The sequence below is a fragment of the Hesperophylax consimilis genome, chromosome 16, assembly GCF_061612785.1.
Source record: "Hesperophylax consimilis isolate HC1 chromosome 16, BYU_Hcon_1.0, whole genome shotgun sequence".
NCBI lineage: Eukaryota > Metazoa > Arthropoda > Insecta > Trichoptera > Limnephilidae > Hesperophylax > Hesperophylax consimilis.
In genome coordinates this window covers 15,555,172-15,575,555 of record NC_142851.1, presented here as the reverse complement: position 1 = coordinate 15,575,555, position 20,384 = coordinate 15,555,172, and the positions used below count along the sequence as shown (strand labels likewise).

Below are 20,384 nucleotides of genomic sequence, written 5' to 3'. Positions count from 1 at the left end.
GGACCATTGTTCTCCGTACATGCACCTACCGTAGTACTCGTATACCGACCATGAACGATGTATGAATGAACAAAAACTTTTAATGAAAGATGTATTAATGAACAAACACGTTTAGTAAAATATGTATGAATGAACAAACACGTTTAATGAAAAATGTATGATTGAACAAACACGTCTAATGAGAGATGTATGAATGAACAAACACGTTTAATGAAAGATGTATGTTAATTCAAAAATAATAAATATATTTAAATGAAACAAGTTAACATTGTTTGAACCACTATATATATTCAAATATATAAACATATTTGATTTATTTTTTTGTTGTTTGTTTTTGGGGTGTTATGCCGTGTTGCGCTAACTCCTTCTTTAGCCGACGTTTCGGAGAGCGTTGCAGTGTCCATCATCAGGGCAGATATTTGATTTATTTTTTAAATACGGGTACCCCGCCTCATGTAAAACTGTATATATGTTTATTTATCAGAAGGTTGTTCCTGTTTTGTGACGTAACCGACTTAAACTGTAAAGTTTTTCATCACTTCTGTATTGAAATGCAGTAATGTTTTCTGTTTACAATTATTTTCCTACTGGCAAAACCCAGAACCTGTTTTTGTATAGACGGAATTCACTTTTACTCTGCCGTCACAACCTTTGCAACACATTGAAACATCGTTGTCTGGAGTAAATCGAAGTGAACTGATAGGAAAATGAAACTTCCTAAAAAAATATACATATATTTTAAGATCCTACTATTACATTAATCGGACGTTTTGAAGTGGTGGTTAAACTTTAGTAAATTTAATGCAAATTTGTGCTCACTTTATGATTTAGATTAGAATGAAAATAAATTTAAAACTTATTTCAGAATGTTTTTATGTGTGTACGTAACTCTTTTGTCAAATAAGAAAAAGCTATTCTATTGCATTATATTTGAAGAAAAACTTTATATCAAAGCAAATTGTGTTTATTCCTTAATTGGACAATCAGTTGCTACGAGAGGTCAGATGAATCCCGCCTAACCAGTTTGCGAAAGAACACTATCTAAAAAGTGATTGCTTTTAAATGAAGTTTTTCTTTTTGCTTTTAGCTATTGATATTCTCTTTTGAATGAGTGTCTTCATTTTGCTAACTGTAAGAAAATTATAATTTGTTTGATAAGTTGAATAATAACGCAGACCAGAGCAGGGACGTGCCATTACGTTTTATCAGAGAAATATTGTATAAATGTTGGATTCTTTAGTTTTTATGTAAATAAGGATTATGTGAAATATAAATATCATAAAAAAACACTATAAAAATCTTATCTCCTTCCATAGAAACAGAGAAAACAAAATAAAATAACTTTTCAAGTACCAAACTCAAACTTTATCTGTTTTCTTGGAAAACGATATCTTTGTGGTTCGACAATATTATCAGTATTGATAATATTTTTCTCACCTCCTACAGCTGACAAATTTAAGTTCAGAAAATATTAATTGTGTTTATTTTAAAGGATATACATGTTTTATTCCAACGTGAAAAATTTCCAAGGAAAGGTGTTTAAAACATCAGAATTAAAACATCAGAATTTAGTTAGCACTAGAGCCAGACTCTTTTTGATAAGGTTAAAGCTTGTTACACACAAGGTATATAATATGTGGGTGTGGCATATCTTACGATATCGCTTCTCCATTCAATCCCATACGGTCGTCACACACGGGTAATTTAATATTATATCTGTGATAGTTTTATGAAATTGTATATCAACGCCCACACAAATATATATATATATATATATATATATATATATATACATATGCCGATACACCCTGTATATATATATATATATACATATAGGTTTACAATACCTAAATTATTATAGGTGATAAATAATACAATTAATGTTACTGAGACCGGCGTCCTATACTAGCTGAGATCTGGAATGAGAGTGCGACTACTTATATACAGTAAACTCTTTCTGCCTCACTCTAACACTGTTGGGGTGAAATTATCATTTTAAATAATCCTACAGTCATTATCATCACGAGGATATATTCGAGGGTGAGATTTAACTGCTTCTACAAATGTTGAAAGATTACAGTTAGTTAGATTTATTTCATCTTTTGTTTTTTAAAACTATGAAATTCTGACGATTTGCGTGGCACGCCCCTGAAATAGACACTTGATTCTTGCGGGTTACCGTGATCTGAGTATTGCTTCACACAGACATCAGAGTAGAGACTACAGACCACAAACTCATATCACCTTGGTCCAACGGATTGTTAAGACGTACTTCCCCTTAGACTAAACCACGGTATGTCTTCCATACAGCATCTATAATCATCTCTTTCTCTTCTTCATCCATACCATAAACAACATCTCGCGGTTTTCCCACTAACAATATAACAACAAAAAAAAAATTAAATTTTCTAATACCAAGTGAACCATTTTCGCAAAGTGATGATTTTTTTTCTTAAATATTAGTGTTACAATTAAGTTCGTAATGATTGTGTTCGTAATCTTAAAGCTTGTTCAACATTGTTTTGGTGTTAAAGTAGTGATACACGTTAAGTGTTGTTTTTCAAACATTGCATAAGTTCAAAGAACTTACTTACCTGTGAAATTAGAGCGTAATCAGTCGATAAGTGTTTTAGGTACTTATGTTTTAGTGTTGTGCATAAAGGCATCGTTTTAGATACATTCGAGTAAAATATTAGGGATTTAATCGAAATAATCGAATGAGGTTTCGAATTAATCGCTTAGATGTGATAGTACGTTTATAAGTCAAGTGTGTCTGCATTTAGACAAATTATAAAAATATATTCATTGCGAAGTCTTTTCTAGTTAGTGTTAAAATTTAAAAAAAAATTAGTGCATTATCTGGAAAAACACCATGTGTGCGTTTTAATATTTGTTTCAGATTTAATTGATGTTTGAATACAAATGGAAGAATTATTAAATAAAATATAACAAATCTTATCGAGATTATAATCTTTATCAACTGTTCAATTAGTGCTCTTCGTCAGTGTATACTGTACATAGCCACAGTGTTTGGATAGAGCCAATGTCAAACGTATAATTAATTTCTCAGTTTTTATCACACACAAAAACAGTATGTTTTGAGATGTACAAATTAAAGTGTACTCATTTTCCGAGCGACAAATTTAAAAATTCAATCGATTTTTCAAATGTATTTCGGAATAAAAAAATTCGATTTTAAAAATATTTCAAGTATTCTCATCACTAGCATAATACAACTTTCACTTTTATCAGAGTTTCCAAGATTTTAGCATCTCGATCGCGAAGTGTAACTAATTATTTAATAAAATCGATAGTTTGTCAGTAGTAAATGAGAAAAAAGTTTTCTTTTATCATTGCAGTCAACTAGTCACGAAGTAAATAAAACAAGCGATCTATTTTCATTAGTAATTTCACATAATTATCGAGAATCTATTTCTATTTTATCCAGTTATTATGATAAGTCTAAAAAATAAACCGGCTTTACCACACACCACAATATTGCAATGTCCAATAATGTATTTGATATTATAGATTACGAAATAATAATTTTGACAAAGCAGGTCGGTCGAAATATGTAGGTAGAAATATAAGCCAGTTGACAAACCGTGGTTAGATAATTTGGAACAAATAAAATAGCATTTTTACCATAACAATTTTGTAATAAATAGTGTTGGTAATTTATTACGTGGATTACAAATATTTAATACTGGCGCAAATATTAAAAAAAACTGTATAGCTTGTCTGATATGATTTAATACATACCAGTTCCAATTTTGAAAATTAAAGTTAATTGATCTGGAATAGTTTAATACATACATTACGCAGGCACCGACAACTAAAATTAATATGTTAAATAAAATAATATTACAAATCGAAATCTCTTTTGATATTATAAATAGGTGTAGGTGTATAGGAACCACTGAAGAAATAAACATATATACTTGTGTTGTTGACGTGTCTGTTTGCCCGAAGTAAGGTCAGTTTTTTCTTTCTTAGGATTAGTTATTAGAAACATAACATGGATATTCTTAATAATATCATCATTTCCAATGACCCATAACCACCCGAGCGATAGGTTATTTACAAATTAAATTATTTGAACGGTGGAGATTTCTGGGCATTCGGTTTCTTATACAAACTGCTTACTATGATTTAAAGCCAAATAATCCATCTATATTTCATCGTTTTATAATTGAGCTGTTTGCGGAAATTTAAAAACATTTGAATTAAATTCTAAAAAAATGTTTACCTAAATATAGGTTGCCATCGCTGAAGGCCGACAGCGATGAGACCTAAATAAGGGTAGCCATCGCTGAAGGCCTAGGGCGATGAGTTTTAAATATGGGTAGCCATTGTTGAAGGCCTAGGGCGATGAGACCTAAATATGGGTAGCCATCGCTGAAGGCCGAGAGCGATGATACCTAAATATGGATATCCATCGCTGAAGGCCTAGGGCGATGAGACCTAAATATGGATAGCCATCGCTGAAGGCCTAGGGCGATGAGACCTAAATATGGGTAGCCATCGCTGAAGGCCTAGGGCGATGAGACCTAAATAAGGATAGCCATCGCTGAATGCCTACGGCGATGAGACCTAAATATGGGTAGCCATCGTTCGACTGGATAAATATGTATTCTTAATATCATTTCTGATGATATCTTAAATCTACCATTATCGGATAGGTAGGGAAGTAGATATAGGTAATAGTATGAGAACCCTGATATTTCTCGTGTTACAGTGATAATTATGAGATTTCCTTATTTAAAAAATAATTAATAATATCTTTTCCTACAGAGTTGCTTTTGTCATTCACTTGTTGAAGTTATTATATGCAATTTTAAATAGTTTTGGTGATAACAAAACTATTTAAAATTTTAATAGCCACCATCTTATCTTTACAAAAACTCATTGGCATTATTAAAACGACCGTTTAAATAGCAGGTTTATTAACCGATAAATTAGAGGGCATTCACAAAGATAATATTTATTAGCTTGATAGTCGATATGAAAAAAAAACAGTTGAACCCTAATAAATGCTATTTAAATTGAACGTTATTTAAAATATTCTCTCAGGTTTTTGCGTTTAACTTCATATAGTTTTATTATAATTGTTAGTTTCAATGTATTTTTTTTAAATTACAGATAATACATTTTACATAATTTTTAGAAATGCATGGGAATAAGACTTACTTTCGCCTGTCATTGGCAAAAGTTATAATATTAATACAAAAAAATCGATAATTAATTCTGTTCTTGCATTTATATCGCTTATACACGGTGTCCGGAAACAAAATAGCAGGAAACTAATTAATCTACATGACAATTATTAAAGTCTTTTTTGTGGTACAACTTTTTATTTTATTTGAGCTATCGTTTGCTAGTATATATAGAATTGGTTCCATGATAAATCAACACATCGACAATTCAACACACCTTTAAATAGTGATATAAAGTCATTAGAGACGATGAAAAAAATTTAAACCTAACCTAACCTAACCTACTTAACCCAGTTAATAAAGTTTTTGTTTCATCACTTTCCATGACTTAACTTTTTAAAGATGTAATTAATTATCATTTTGATGATTTATCCGGTCACCCTAGAATTTTACGATCAAATTTGTAAAAATAATTGTCGCTACGGAGTTAATATCAGCTGTTTTGTGTCATTTAAAACGCTTCGAAGCGTAGACCGGTCTCAAAAGTTTCGGCAAAATAATGAAAAAATTATTTAAATGTTCAGAACGATAAAAAGTTTTTTTGGGTTCTCAGTGTGATGCAGATTCGATTTCCCGCTTGTGCTACGAGTTTCCGGACTCCTTGTATAAAATAATTATTTTCAGATGAAATACAAAATTGAATGATTTATTTGCCAATCGGAGAATAGGCCAATACATAAAAAGATTGTTCCGTATTTAGTAATTGGCCAACTGTGGTTTCTCTGACAGTATTAGCCAACATTTACTCTCTCTAAAGCTTCATTTAAACAAGGAGTTTTTTAACGCGATACTGTTTTGGCCAATATTATATTGACGTCATTTGAAACGAGTTTGACAAAAGTCCCATCCCAGCGACTTTGCAGAGTTGAAGCTAGCTACAGATAATATATAGAAGAATGCAGTTATGATAACGAAATGTTATTATTTAAGGTCATATTTGATAAATGTTTTATACATCATGATTGAAATAAATGACGATTGAATTGAAATCAATATACAATTTACCTAAACTCGAAACTTTGTCTGAATTTTCATTTAAAGTGATTGCTAAGTTGCATGTTTTTTACTGAATAAAAACTTTGTTCTATGATTCGTTTAATAGAATATATTATAATGTTGAGGTAATCAATATTCTTGAATGATTAGAATAAGAATTAGATTATTTAGTAGTCTTGTGTTGGAAAAATAATAAAAGCATACACATTTTGTATACCTACCTACAGGTGCGGTGTATAATATGTACGTTTATTTTGGTTTAGCCAACTAGTCACATTTAAAATATTCCAAAATATCTGAATTAATATCAGTTCTTCTCTTTAGATTGTAGACAGAACACCACGCCGTTTAGTGTACATTATGGTTTACTTTCTAAATTTGTAATTTTCATTTCATATTGTCGATTTAAGAATTAATCCGAATTTCCGTTTATATTTTGTTGTGTTGTTTGAATGATCAAAAAGTAATCGACCTTGTAGATAAAGCGATTAAAAACAAATTCATGTTTACCTCCTACAAATTTACTCACACGAGAATTGATAGCACCGTAGCACCGTCTATGCCAAGTACATGGGCCGGCGCTGTCACGAAAATATATTGTTGACATCATAAGAGGTAAAGTAAAAAGGTGTGTCAATTTTAAATTGAGAGATTCATTTGGCAAATTAAACCTTCTAGATCTTGACTGATTTGTTTTTTTTTTACTGGCTACTAACTGGCTAGGTTACTTATACCCCTTTTTTCCCCTGCGGCTTAGTGATCTGAATTTGATCAATATAAGACGTAAAGTGTTTTATATTAAACTATCCCTCTTACTTACAATCGCGGTGTAAATATAACGGGGGCGCGTAAAGACGGAACAGTGAAAAACTTGATTTGTTACCACAGCGCGCGTATGGTTGGCTTTCCCCCACTAACATTAATCCGGCGTTTGTGAATCTAATTAGTAAGATGGTAAAAGTGAATAGTTAATCACACTTAGATTTGAAAAAAAAACAAGTTTTTTTAGTATAACACGTCTATTTTCAAATGTCTTTAAAAAAATTTGTTTGACTGAGGATTTAACCTTCCTATCGAAGAACAGGAGTCTAACAATCTATCAACTGAACCAAATCTCGATTGGATAAGACTGACATTTATTTCAAGTTTTAACTGCTGTAATGTCATCGAATTTCAGATAAATGCGCATTTTATGTCCGCGTGTGTTTGCGTGACTATCACCAAATATGATATACATATATATATCGGCTGATTTTTTTTCGAAGTGGGTTAATTTCCGCTTCCAATATTTGCAATCATTCATTTATCACCGAAAACAAGAGTGAACTTAAAATAAAAGTATTTAAAAAAAGAAAATTAGTTCCTCATGCTTTGGACACAATAATAATGTCACCTACAATACTTTAACTTGTAAAAGTTAATTACATCTGCATGTAGGTTTTCAAATTTTTTGAGAGGGTCTGGATAACAGGCTTGCCCTGGGGCGAGTCGCCACGTCACTGACTATACCTAAAAATGTTAATTATAATAACTATACCTATCTACTAATTTAATTAACAAAAAATGTCTATTCGCCTCTCTAAATGTGTTTTTATTTGTATAAAATCGAAATATGTTAGAGAAAAGGAATAATTCGTTGTTCTAACGTTTAAATTAAAATGCATATACCTACGTTCACTTACAAATATTGTTTTACTAACTTGTATTAGAGAGAAGGAACTGAACAAAACACATTCTATTTTCAAAAGAAAGTTGCTCAGTGAAATCTAGTCGTATAAATAAACAAAAGACAAAAGTTTAGAGTTCGACTAATTTGAATTTACGACTAAAGTGTAATAAATAATTCGTTAATCTCTAATTTGACAGAGTAAAGAAATGTTGATAGTAATAGCAAATATTTAGTAATAGTATCTACCTAAACAAAGTCGGAAAGAGATAAGGAATTCTTGCATTTACAAATATAATATAAATAATAAATAGCGTTATGTCGATGATAATAATTAGCAGTGAAATTGTTAGCACTAATGCCATTTGCATTAAAAACACATTACATGCCAAATACAGCAATAGACCGAGAAGCGGCATGAATTCTGAAAAATGCTTATCAAGTGATTAATGTAAAATAAGCCATTCTCAATTTGCATGTCAAAACAATGCAAATTTGGATGTGACCGTTCAGAAATATCTAACTCGGCTTACTGCATTATGTACTTATGATTTCTTACACACATTATTATACCTACAGTTGTCTGTTCACCCACGAAAAATGTTTGAAAATTTAAAAATTTCCGGTTCAAGGTTAGGTTAGGTTAGTAGGTACGTAAGTCGCTAGTTTGTGGATATAAATATCAATATGAATTGTAAAAAAATAGTTCCTTCTTCCTTCGTTAGTACATCTTTTGGCCGCCCTCAAAGTAACGTGTATTAAGTGGCGACTAGGTTTCTAGGTTAGATAATTCCAGAATTCTAGCACCTACCTACATACTTGACTACCTGACCACTTGTTCATTATATTATCGTCTTAATAAAGACGTGGCGACGGGGATATGGCGTAATAAGTTATTTTTTAAATATCCGACTGGTTTAAAAATAATTGAGACAATTTTGTTTGTGATTAAAGTGATAATATTATTTATGACAACAGATAAGAAAATATCGCGCTACTAGAATATGTCATATGACATTATCTGTGGTGAAGTTTTATAATATAGTGAATGCATATATAGCAACTGGCAACATTAAAAAACATTTTGATAAACTGACGAAATCATGAAAAGAAAACCAAGAAAAGTGTTTTTATTGTTTATTTTATGTTTTGTGTTGTTTATCGTTTGGAGATTTTTGAATACCGATTCAAATGGAGCATTTGAAGAACAAAAACCACGTAATATGAATTGATTTTAATATATTTACAGGCATTATTCAGTATATATGCGTACAAAAGATAATTTAACCGCTTCCAAAATTAAACTTGCTTCTTTAATTTGCTTGTAGTGCACTGTTACTTTGAGATAAATAATATTATTATCATGTTATCTGACACCAGCCGTTGCATCCCATCTTTAAAATAACCACTTTCGCCTTTTCAGCAAGTATTTCACTTTCCGGTAGGTTTACTAATCTAACCTAACTTTATATATACGTCAACCCGAACCGGTTGACTTTTAGTGAGTGGCGGGGCGGCGACCATGCGGCGACACTGCAAATACTGGGGTTACCAGTGCAAAATAAATCATTAGACTTGGTTTTATTTGGACTAATTTATTGATTACGATCTCATTATCTAATATTAGAGTTGAAAAAATTAAATTTATAATGCGAACATTAAAATGCATTCATTAATGGCTGCTTGAAAGTACACGTTAATTACATTACAGTACCTACCCAATCCTGGATTAGTATTAAAATAAACACTTGTGGGCAGGTACCTAATTACCTATTATTTACCGCAAAGGTGACAACACTTCTTCAATAGGCGGCAAATCATCGTAATTCCGGTAGTTGGGTTAGGTTACGTTGGTTAGGTAATTTTCCCCCCCATTTTTCTTCAATGCTCTTATCTCTAATTTGTCACTGTTCTGTTTCTCATGGAACCATATATAATATTAAAGTAGGTAGGAACCTACTATTCTTAGGTCTGGCAGTTGAAATAGAATTTTATCGAAAATTTTAATATGCTTTGAAATTTATAGACATATAGAATTTATAGACATATAGAATGGTGGGAAATGTTTGGGAAACCCAACGGAAACCAGATAAAAACGGAACATGATAAAATAATATGTTAGGTTAGGTTAGTTTTTTTCCCTCCACTTTTCTTAAATGTTCTATTATTAGTCACTGTTCTGTTTTGTCATGACGCCATACATAATATGTACGTCGGTAGGTGATGTACTTATGTAGGTATGCCATTTTAACGACCAGCTGTTAATTTTTATTCCAGAAGCAGACATTAAGATGGATCACATGCACCACAACCATGACCACGGCATGGCCGATAAGCACGTGCACGGTGGGGATACGGACACGGAAGATCCTTGCGGGAGCATGGGCATGATGATGGTGGTGAGTAGTTAACTACAACATTGAATTATTATAATTAAACAATGAAATTCAAATTTTAGATACTCTCAGCATCGCGCATCGCCCCTTTTCATCATTAACTCCACAGATCTTTTGGTGATGCTGTGTGGAGATATTTTATAGGAAAGGAAGGGATGAACATGGGCCAGCAAATCATTCAACAGCCGAGCTGTTAAACGACCCGTTCTCATGTGTCAAACCGTGTACAAATGTTCGGTGCGCGTTTGATGTTTCTCCAATATGCACCGGTGCCTAAGGGATCAATCGCGCTAGTTCCTCGGAGCATCTTCCATTTAAATACCGGTAGAACAAGAACAGCCTTCCCATCGGACGCCTGTGCTATAAAGATTGCAATCCGTTTTAATCATATAGAGAAAATACCACACTCAAATTTCGTTTCGTTTTCAGTGCTGATTTAAGTGTTTCCCTGATGCTTTCATTTTTCTGAAGTTTTCCACGGATTTACGAACATTAACAACGTGTGACTTTAGCTTTATTACTTAAGGTTTTTTTTTATTTTTTAGTGCTTCCGATTTTTTTGTCCGGGTTAAATCTTCCCCATAGGAAAAACTAAACCCTTCCACACACTTTTCCACAAATGATCATCTAGTCAATCAACATTATGCAAGTGCATTATATAAGCAAAATAAATACAAAACAATACAAGAACAACACGTCAACTCACAAAAGATTAAATGGGAAAATAATTCACCGACTGCAGATATTTTCATATCAGAGGGTTCGGCTCGGTAAAACTCCTAACAGGGCCTATAAATCCTACTGATCCCTCAACATAAATATTTAAAAAATCTTTCGTTATCCTACATGTATTCAAAATGACCGACTTTATGTATAAATTTTTTGATAGATCTAATACGCCTAAATTTTTAATGAGAGAGCTAGGTATAATGCCAGTAGCCGAAATAACAAATGGTAATATTTTTATAATCTGAGAATGCCAAATTCTTTTTATCTCATTTCCTAAATCTGTGTATTTTCTTATTTTTTCATTAACAGATTTTTTAATATTACAGGAATTTGGAATAGTAATAATTTTTATTCGATTATCATTTGGTTTAATATTATTATTTTTTGTAAAATGTGCATTCTTCACTATCAAACATCGTTTCATTTTCATTGCTGATTTAACTCCAAATTAATAGACGACATACTAAACAAAAAATATAAGAAAAAATTTCATTTGTCCTACATTTACCCATTGCTTAGTGATAATATTAAAAAGCAATGGAGAAAAATATTGTTTGTAAATCATCAAACCTCTAATTTAATAGGGAAAAAAATTCCTAATACAATACAGCCAGCTTTTTATACTAATAATAATTTGAAAAATTATATTCTAAATAACAAGGACAAAGACTTAAAAATGAAAAAATCCAGAGTTTACCAATTGAATTGCAATGATTGTAACCATTTTTACATAGGTAAAACTTGCAGAAATTTTGAAACAAGGATTAAGGAACATTTGAGATGTCTAAATAGCAATAATTATTCGGAATTTGCTAACCATCTAATTGAATTCAACCATTCATTTGACATAAATACTGGTTTTAAAATTTTACACACTCATGTTAGTGGTTTTCAGTTAGACCTTTTAGAAATATTAGAAATTAGGAAAAATGTCAATAGAAATTTAAATATTATTAATAATCAAACTAATTTTGTGAATAACCCTGTCTTAAACATATTTCCATTGTAATTTTTTGTCTTTGATCTTCTAAGCACCTCCCCTTTCCACCTCTCACCCCTCCCCTCAACCCCCCCCGCACTACTTCCTTTTCTACCCACACCTGTCTCTATATACTTGACAGTTTAGTTTTTAGTACATTAATTGTCCTGATGAAGAGAACATCGTTCTCGAAACATGTTGACTTTATATCAAAAATAAAGATTATCGTGGTAAATACAAAGTGTTTTAATTATTTTATTAATTTACATTTTTGTTTATATAGATAGCTAGATAGATATAAGATAGATTGCAGCATTATTTAGCATAGGCAATTACTATAGCTACTGATAAAATTGTTAAATGTTAGCCAAAATAATTTTTGAGCGTAAATAAGTCAATGACTAATTTTATTAAAACCGTAAAATACAGAATTCGTAATCACAAAAATATACAAGCAATGAATCTTGGGTTTGATTGTTTGGTATCCACCGTCGTCGGTCTGGAGTTCCGAGAAAAATGGACAATCCGCTTGTTGAATTTACCGTATCAACTTGCGAATTACAATCAGCAAGCATCTTGTCACAATATCTTGTGATCTTTCGACAAAGACATAGGGTCGGGAGACGTAAAACGCGTACCCTTCATCCGAACTCGACGTTTTTAATTTCTTGGTCTGCCTAAAGTATAAAAACCTTGGACAGAGCATTAGTAGGAGATTTTGTATGAATGACATTGAAGCCAAATAATCTAGGGTGAGGGGCAGTTGACTGGCAGCCATATTGTATGACAAACCTTTGGAATGATTATTTATATGGAAAGTTGTATGAAATGAAGAATATTAATTTTATTTTTATATTGTTAATGCATTAAACGGATTGTGAATTTTCTTTTTGGATTACCTATTTGATGAGACGCGGAATGGGACGTATCATGATAAAATGAAGTAGGTAAAGGCATTTTTCATACTTCCTCCCCAAACCCGTCGGCTTCAAATTGTTCTCGAATAGCTTCTTCCAGATCTGATATCAGATCTACATCACATTTGAAGTCGATTTAGTATTATAATTTTATTTATTCAAGCTCGATTATTCGAATAAATCAAGTACGGAGATGGAATTTTTTAGGTCAAATTAAAAAAAAAACGTTCGCTAGGGGGTTAATATCAGTTGTATTGTCTTTTGAAATGTGTCTAATATATAAATATATTTCCCAGTTTCCTCTTGTTTTGCTAGTTTTAGGGTACCGTGTAAGTATAGGTACATATATAAGTTAGTTAAAATTTAATGGATACTGGATAATTCGTGCACTTAGTATAGGTCATATGGGAAATATCCACATTACCATGAAGTTAATTAACCTAAAGGGGTTAAGTTCCCAGGGGCATCACCATTGGTAAATTATTCGGGATACAGAAGTCCGTCTCAGCCAGGTTATCAAGGAAAACCTGCTACCTCTTATGTCTCCAGGTTTTACTAAACCGGGGCCTGCGATCAACCTATATTCAAGGAAGAAGTAGGTACCTACTTTGTTGCAATGTCACAGTCGATGTGTTATTTAAAATAATCGATTATTGCCATATTACCGTGACCACATTTTGTGGTGTGACGTAGTTATCTATTGTCCCAAAGAGAATAAATAAGTTTGAAAATATTATTCTGTGCGGTGCTTGTGGCTGCCAGCGGATGTCACCTATGTAATTTTAGAGCGGTTAAATACTCGTTCACTGTAAGATAATAATTGATATTTAGCTCTCTGCAGTGGCGTTAAGACAGAAAACGGACCCCGGGCAAAACCAAAACATGAACATTGAAGAAAGTTTAGATACCCAATCCAAAACGAACACCATAATGTGTTTTTAATAATATTTGATGGTAGCTTAGTTGACAAATGCGTCGGATTCCAGGCGTCGCAACGCGTCGCGGTTTCAATTCCTTTGTTTGTCATCCATCCTTGCACAAGCCACATTGTGAGCTTTGAACGATTGTAGAATGAGTTTTTGAAATATTGTCAGGTTATTCGTAACACGGGTGCTTTTTTAAAATTTATTTTAGGGAAATCAACAGTTTACGATATGGTTGGTTTATTCATGTGTAATTTACTTAATTGTGAAACCAATTATTACATTTCATGCAGTTTTTCACATTTTATAAAGTATCTTAATGCAATCTAGTCGAAACTAGAATTAAACTTTGTATTATCCTTTTCCAGTTTCACACCGGAGTCTGCCAAGAGATCCTGTTCCCAGGCTGGATGAGCACCTCCGCCGGGGAGATGGTCGGAGCCTGCGTGGTGGTGTTCCTGGCAGGGATGTTGTACGAGGGCCTCAAGGCGGGCCGCGAGATGATCTTCAACAGGGGGTCTGGCGCGCAGGCTTCCACCTCGCAGGTGAACATCACCAAGCAGGAGTGCGGACCCGACGGGAACTGCAGCGGGCAGAAGATAGTCAGGTGAGATGAGAGAGTTGTGGTGTTCCTCACGGGGATGCTATACGAGGGCTTCAAGGAGGGTTGCGAGATGATCTTCAACGGGGGGTCTGCTGAGCAGGCCTTCACATCGAAGGTGAAAAACTAAGCAGGAGTGCAAACCCAACGGGAACTGTAGTGGGCGAAATATAGTCAGGTGAAAAAAAGGATGCTGTAAATCATGCGAAATTTCGAGGACCGGCTGTCAGAATTCTACTAGGGTATTACACTAAAAAATAGCGCTAAACGCCACTTTGCCGACTTCTACCATAAGCAATAGCTAGGTACTACAAATAATAATGTTCTTTGTAAATTGTATGCGTGTAGTTAGGAAATTATCTACGGTTTATAGTGAATAACATTTTTAAACTGATGCGCATGTATGGTAATATGTTGGGCTTTCGTAGATATGATAGAAGCATCTTTTGGCGTGCCTAGGGGGAGTAAAACCAACTATTGCGTAGCAAGCGTGGCAAGACGGGACGACGCTCTTGCGCTCTGTGATCGTCGGCTCTTTCCGCCCGGCCACCTAAACTCTGTGCGGTATATTTGCCTCTATTTTCCCTATTTTTAAATTAATTTATTTCATCAAAAAAATTACAGAATATATCATTAGTAAGTAAAATACCTATATGTAAGTTAGTAACAATGAAATTGTTGAAAAACTAATGTTACAATAATAAAACAGTTTCTAATAGAAGAAAAAGTAAATATGTACCTTAGGGTGTCCCAAAAAAATTAAAGTTGTTATTTTTGAACGCATACCCTCTAATTTTGTTTTAATAATGACAAAACACTTATAAAAAAAAATTCGTTTACTTTGGACAACTGCAACCCGTGCCGACTTGCATCGAAAGATGTCAGTACTTGTACATTAAGACGCCAGCGAGCAAACGTGTTGATGAGCTTGTAGTAACTTGCTATTTTGTTAGTAAACGAAAATCACTCGTTCAGGCAAGATGTTGTTAGATTTACGCACTTCTAAAAAGAGTATATTTTTAATAGGAGTCGTAAAACACCAAATATCGGGTTCTAAACTGCCATCTAATGGAAAAGTTCTTGAAGTTTTGCTCTACAATATCCGGAAAGTGAATTTATCTGTCAATATATACCAAATATAGCCATAGTTGGTATTAAAAGCTGTATTTGAAGTAAAAATCAGTCAAGTGACTAAACACCCTGACATACGACTCTTCAAAAAGTTTCGAGATAACTGTAAAAATGTTGATCCCGATAAAATTCAGTGCTACAGAGAAAATCTCACATTGCACCTAACCGCTTCCGAAATCGATGATTTGCTTGACTTTTACCGTTCTGCACTGACAAAAAAAATACTTGGAGATGACTATTGAAAGTTTTTAAAACTCTGTGTGATAGTTTTAGGAGGAGATACAGCGAGAAAATTTAAAATTCCGCCTCCAGGTGCTCGATGTATGGCAAAGGCACTTTATTCCTTGAAAATATCATTAATTTGTGCGCAATTTAAAATTACCGGTAAGGATAAGGCGGAAATTTTAGACGTTTGCCTGTTCATAGTAACATCCTATGTCAAGCCATGGTTACAATGTATTATAGCAGTTAAAGCACCTTACCAGGACTTGTGCTTTTTGAAATCGATGAAGGCTTAGGAAAAAATTGATGAAAACATCTCAATGGCAGGTTTATTTCTGTTCAGAAAGCAGTTATGGTATTTGACCGATGAAGGATCTATTTTATCGCTGTTTGACGATGCTGTGGATCAAACAACTAAAATAAAAATGCTCGAAATATCAAAAAAAATAATTTATCAACCCATGACAAACGTTACATCCCATCGAAGGAAGATCTTGATGGTAAATTGTATGGTAAGTTTATTAAGTAGTTTAAATTATGTATTGTATTGAGGTTTTTGTTCATATCATAATTTAGTGACTTTTGTTTCAGAGAAAAATATTTACGACTTCATTTCAGTCAAGAGCAAGTATTTGTTTGATCGTCTGAAAACATATGCCAGTTTTCTTAACGAATTCCCTACGATGTGGTCAATAATGCATCGTATCAAGAAGTCAGAAAGAAGGTGTCGCCGCTGAGGGTAGTGAATGATACAGCTGAAAGAACTGTTAAGTTAATGCAAGATTTTCATAGCTTAATCTCACGGTCGAAGAGGAACAAAAATAATTTTTGTTACGATGCGTTCAGGAACACCGGAAGATTTATCCTGACTGTAAAAAACAAACTATGGAGAAAAAATTTAATCAATAAACCATTTTTAAATATAAAATACTACATAATTGAACATTTGTGCATTTTTAAATTTTATTTATCTGACAAAAATGAAAGTTGAAAATCCTTCCATATTAACTCTGTACCATATGTTTGGCATCAAGTCGGCACGGGTTGCCGGTGTTTAATCAAAATAATATTTATTATATGAGTTATTGGGATCAAATGGAATAAAATAAGAGGGTATGCATATTTAAATTCATGAAAAAAAAATTCTTCCTTATGTCTTGGGACACCCTAATGTACCTATATAAGAGTGTAATGTGGTTATGGCATAATATACTATTTATTAATTTGTGCATAACCTGCCTCACTAGGCGAACCTGTGTTGAGGCAGATTTTTTTAGTTAATTATTTCTCGCATTTTTTCTATGGTTTACTTATAAATATTTAATTTAGGTTCCTATACAGCAATACATTATTTTAGGTTACATTTTTATAAGCATATACACAATACTATAATTGGCAATGGATATTTTCTAAATGATAATTGATTTTCGATTTGTAATATATAATTTTTGTGAATATTTAATAATAAAAAATGTTTAACTATCAAAAATATTGAGAAATATTTTATTGTAGAAATACTGCCATTATAACTTCCTTCAATCAATTTCGATGTTTCTCATCTGCCACACGTCCCGTGACGGCTATTTTTTTTAAATGCATTAGTTATAACTCAGTACTTGTCAGATCTTTCTTGTATTTATGCTATATCCTCTTCCTAATTACTAATAATGACGGATTACCTGATATTCCCTACTCAAGCAGAACGTTAAAACAGCCATTTGTTTGTCTTATAAGATATCTTTCAATCAGCTGATAATAATTTTTTTCATTTCCAGGTACCCCATGCTCTCCTCGATGCACTCTCTCCAGACCGTCCTGCACATGTTCCAGGTGTTCTTCTCCTACCTCCTCATGCTGATCTTCATGACTTACAACATCTGGCTATGCCTGGCGTTGATCCTCGGCACAGGACTTGGCTTCTTCCTCTTCGGATGGAGGAAGTCATCGGTGGTCGACCTTAGCGAGCACTGTCAGTAGGATGAGAGGCTCTTCGGCAATTATCTACATTTCCTCTTCCATCATCCAAAAGAGAAAAATTAGCAAAAATTCAGATTGTCGTTTAATTTGTCGTTTCAATTTTCTACATTTCCTCTTCCATCATCCAAAAGAGAAAAATTAGCAAAAATTCAGATTGTCGTTTAATTGGTCGTTTCAATTATCTACATTTCCTCTTCCGTCATCCAAAAGAGAAAAATTATCAAAAATTCAGATTGTCGTTTAATTTGTCGTTTCAATTATCTAAATTTCCTCTTCCATCATCCAAAAGAGAAAAAATAGCAAACATTCAGATTGTCGTTTAATTTGATTGTTGTTATTTTTAATGTTTGTGGATCTCTTTGATTACTACCTGAAACATACAATCTATTACCAACAGTCTTGTATTTTTTGACAATACCTACTATAGTGCACAATCCCGCTCTAATAGATGGATTGACATGTGTCTTGATCCTGTCAGTTGTTTTTTTAAATCTTTCCATTTTCTGTTATTATTTGTATGTTTATTGATTAATTACAGAGATCTACATTTGAGTTACATAGAGGGAAACTAGCTGATTTAATTGAAAAAAAATATAAAGGACATTGAGGTTTCATCTTTTCTTTAGGATTATTTTTGTTAGTTAACAAATTTTTAGTTTAAACTTGGCAAAGCTTATGTGATATACCAAACATTCCATTAGGATTAAAGAAAATGAATTTGATTGTGTTAAAAATGCTAAAAGGGTAATATTTTCATGTACCTATCGACCAACATTTATTTGCAGTTACATAAAGCCTTCGATATTCTATCGGTTTACAGATTTTGTTTTATAGATTAATAATTAATAATAAGTTTTGAAGTAATATGATGTAACCATGGTTACACAATTTGTATTAAATGTTAGGTATTTTGTAATGTGCTTAGGTATAACATTATTTAACACCGCTAAATTCGACGAAAAATGACATCTTACAATACAAGCGGTAAATAAAATAAGTATGTTTTTGATTTTGTTTTGTATATCTAAATTTAAGTTTTATAAAAATATCACTTGTTCTTTAGAATGAATTCTTTTTTATTCTCTGATATTCTGTTGCTCAGTTTTAATGCCTGTGACAGACTACGCTATAAACGTTATATATATATATATATATATATATATATATATATATATATATATATATATATATATATATATATATATACGTGGCCTTGACCTTTTTCTACATATATATTTTTTTCAAAATAGGCCAAGACATGATGCGTAAAGCGTAATGTATCACCTACCTTATTTCAAATCAACTTCTGTCGTTTGCTTCCGTAAAATATTTTCTTTCTTAAATCACATGAAGAATAAATTATTCATAAAAACAATACTGTAATAGTTATATTTTTTTTAATATTATTTTTATACCCCATAAGTTGACCTTGTAAATATATTAGAAACTTATGAAAATACCAACAATGATATTATATTATAGGTTTTAGGATTAACATAAATATGTAATTTTATATTTGTGAACATAACATAGTTAAGGATTTTTAAATTGAAACCGGAAAAGATGAGGAAGGAGTCAAGGTGCGAAGGAATTTAATGAATTCAAAATTATTGAAAAAAAACAGTCAATTTAAACACAGCTCCAATTCGTACATATTCCAGAATAAAATTCAATTAGTTGTTATATTTTTATAAGCAGTCTAAAATATAAATTAATATGTAATTATGAAACAATAAACAGTATGACGTCAACATTGTATTTTTATTCTTTTTCAAAAAGTATTGTTTTTTAAAAATCAATTATCTACCGAAAAACTCGAGCGATTGGTGTCATATATACATTTACCATATTATTTAATTAATAACATTCCTCAATATATTAATATGAAAACTTATTACTGCTCACTGCGTTTTAAAGTCGATGAATCCACCTAGATTTCACCATTTATCACATATTTTTAGGTTCTATTAATTTGGCACATTATAGCAAACGTTTTTGTAAACATGGCTTAATATGCCGAAAATCGCTCGAGTGGAGAAAAACACCAAATTGAATCAAATAACTTTGATGTAGTTTGATAAGCCTTACTAAGAAGTCGGTGGTGTCGCTTAGTGGTGTTGATGTTTTTTAAACAAAATTATTTTCTTTTTTTCCCTCCATTTTGCCGCGACATTATTTTTTGCCGCCAAACCGATTAATTCGTTTTTATTCGTGAATTCGTGATTCATACCAGACTTTGACGTTTTTATGTCGTAATAACGTTGTAGCCAGTTGGAACCGTTTCGAAATTTTCGGTTTTAGATCGTTTTTAAAATGAATAATTATTAATAAAAATGTTAAAATTACAGATTTTTCGTACAAAATCAGAACCAGAAAAATAAACTTTAAGTCATGCACACATTTTTAACGGTTAGTGAAAGTTAGTGAAAATGCCCCAATAAATTTACATGTTTACCTATTTGTAAAAAGCACTCACAAAATATATTGGTGATTTGCCATAGTTATAATAAAGATAACAAAAAATATATGACTCAGTTCGTACAGAACGTACAGACTCTGAAGTCTTGTCATTATTGACAATGCTGACATCTATGTAAATTCGTAGAAGTTACAAGCGTTACATAAATTGGA

The 20,384-nt window shown here is 32.2% G+C and overlaps 1 protein-coding gene across 2 annotated transcripts in view; it reads left to right on the top strand.

The window, feature by feature from the left end:
* Ctr1B (Copper transporter 1B) overlaps window positions 1-18,902 on the top strand; it is a 38,571-nt gene extending 19,669 nt beyond the window's left edge. Inside the window, exons 1-4 of one of the 2 annotated variants that reach the window (XM_089640639.1) lie at window positions 2,163-2,293; window positions 10,156-10,277; window positions 14,191-14,429; window positions 17,552-18,902. In XM_089640639.1, the coding sequence (XP_089496765.1) occupies window positions 10,170-10,277; window positions 14,191-14,429; window positions 17,552-17,753 (549 nt within the window). In that variant the 5' untranslated portion in view covers window positions 2,163-2,293; window positions 10,156-10,169 and the 3' untranslated portion in view covers window positions 17,754-18,902. Of the gene's footprint in view, window positions 1-2,162; window positions 2,294-10,155; window positions 10,278-14,190; window positions 14,430-17,551 lie in introns of those variants that run through there. The other variant, XM_089640638.1, reaches the window with a different exon arrangement.
* The last annotated feature ends 1,482 nt before the right edge of the window (window positions 18,903-20,384 follow it).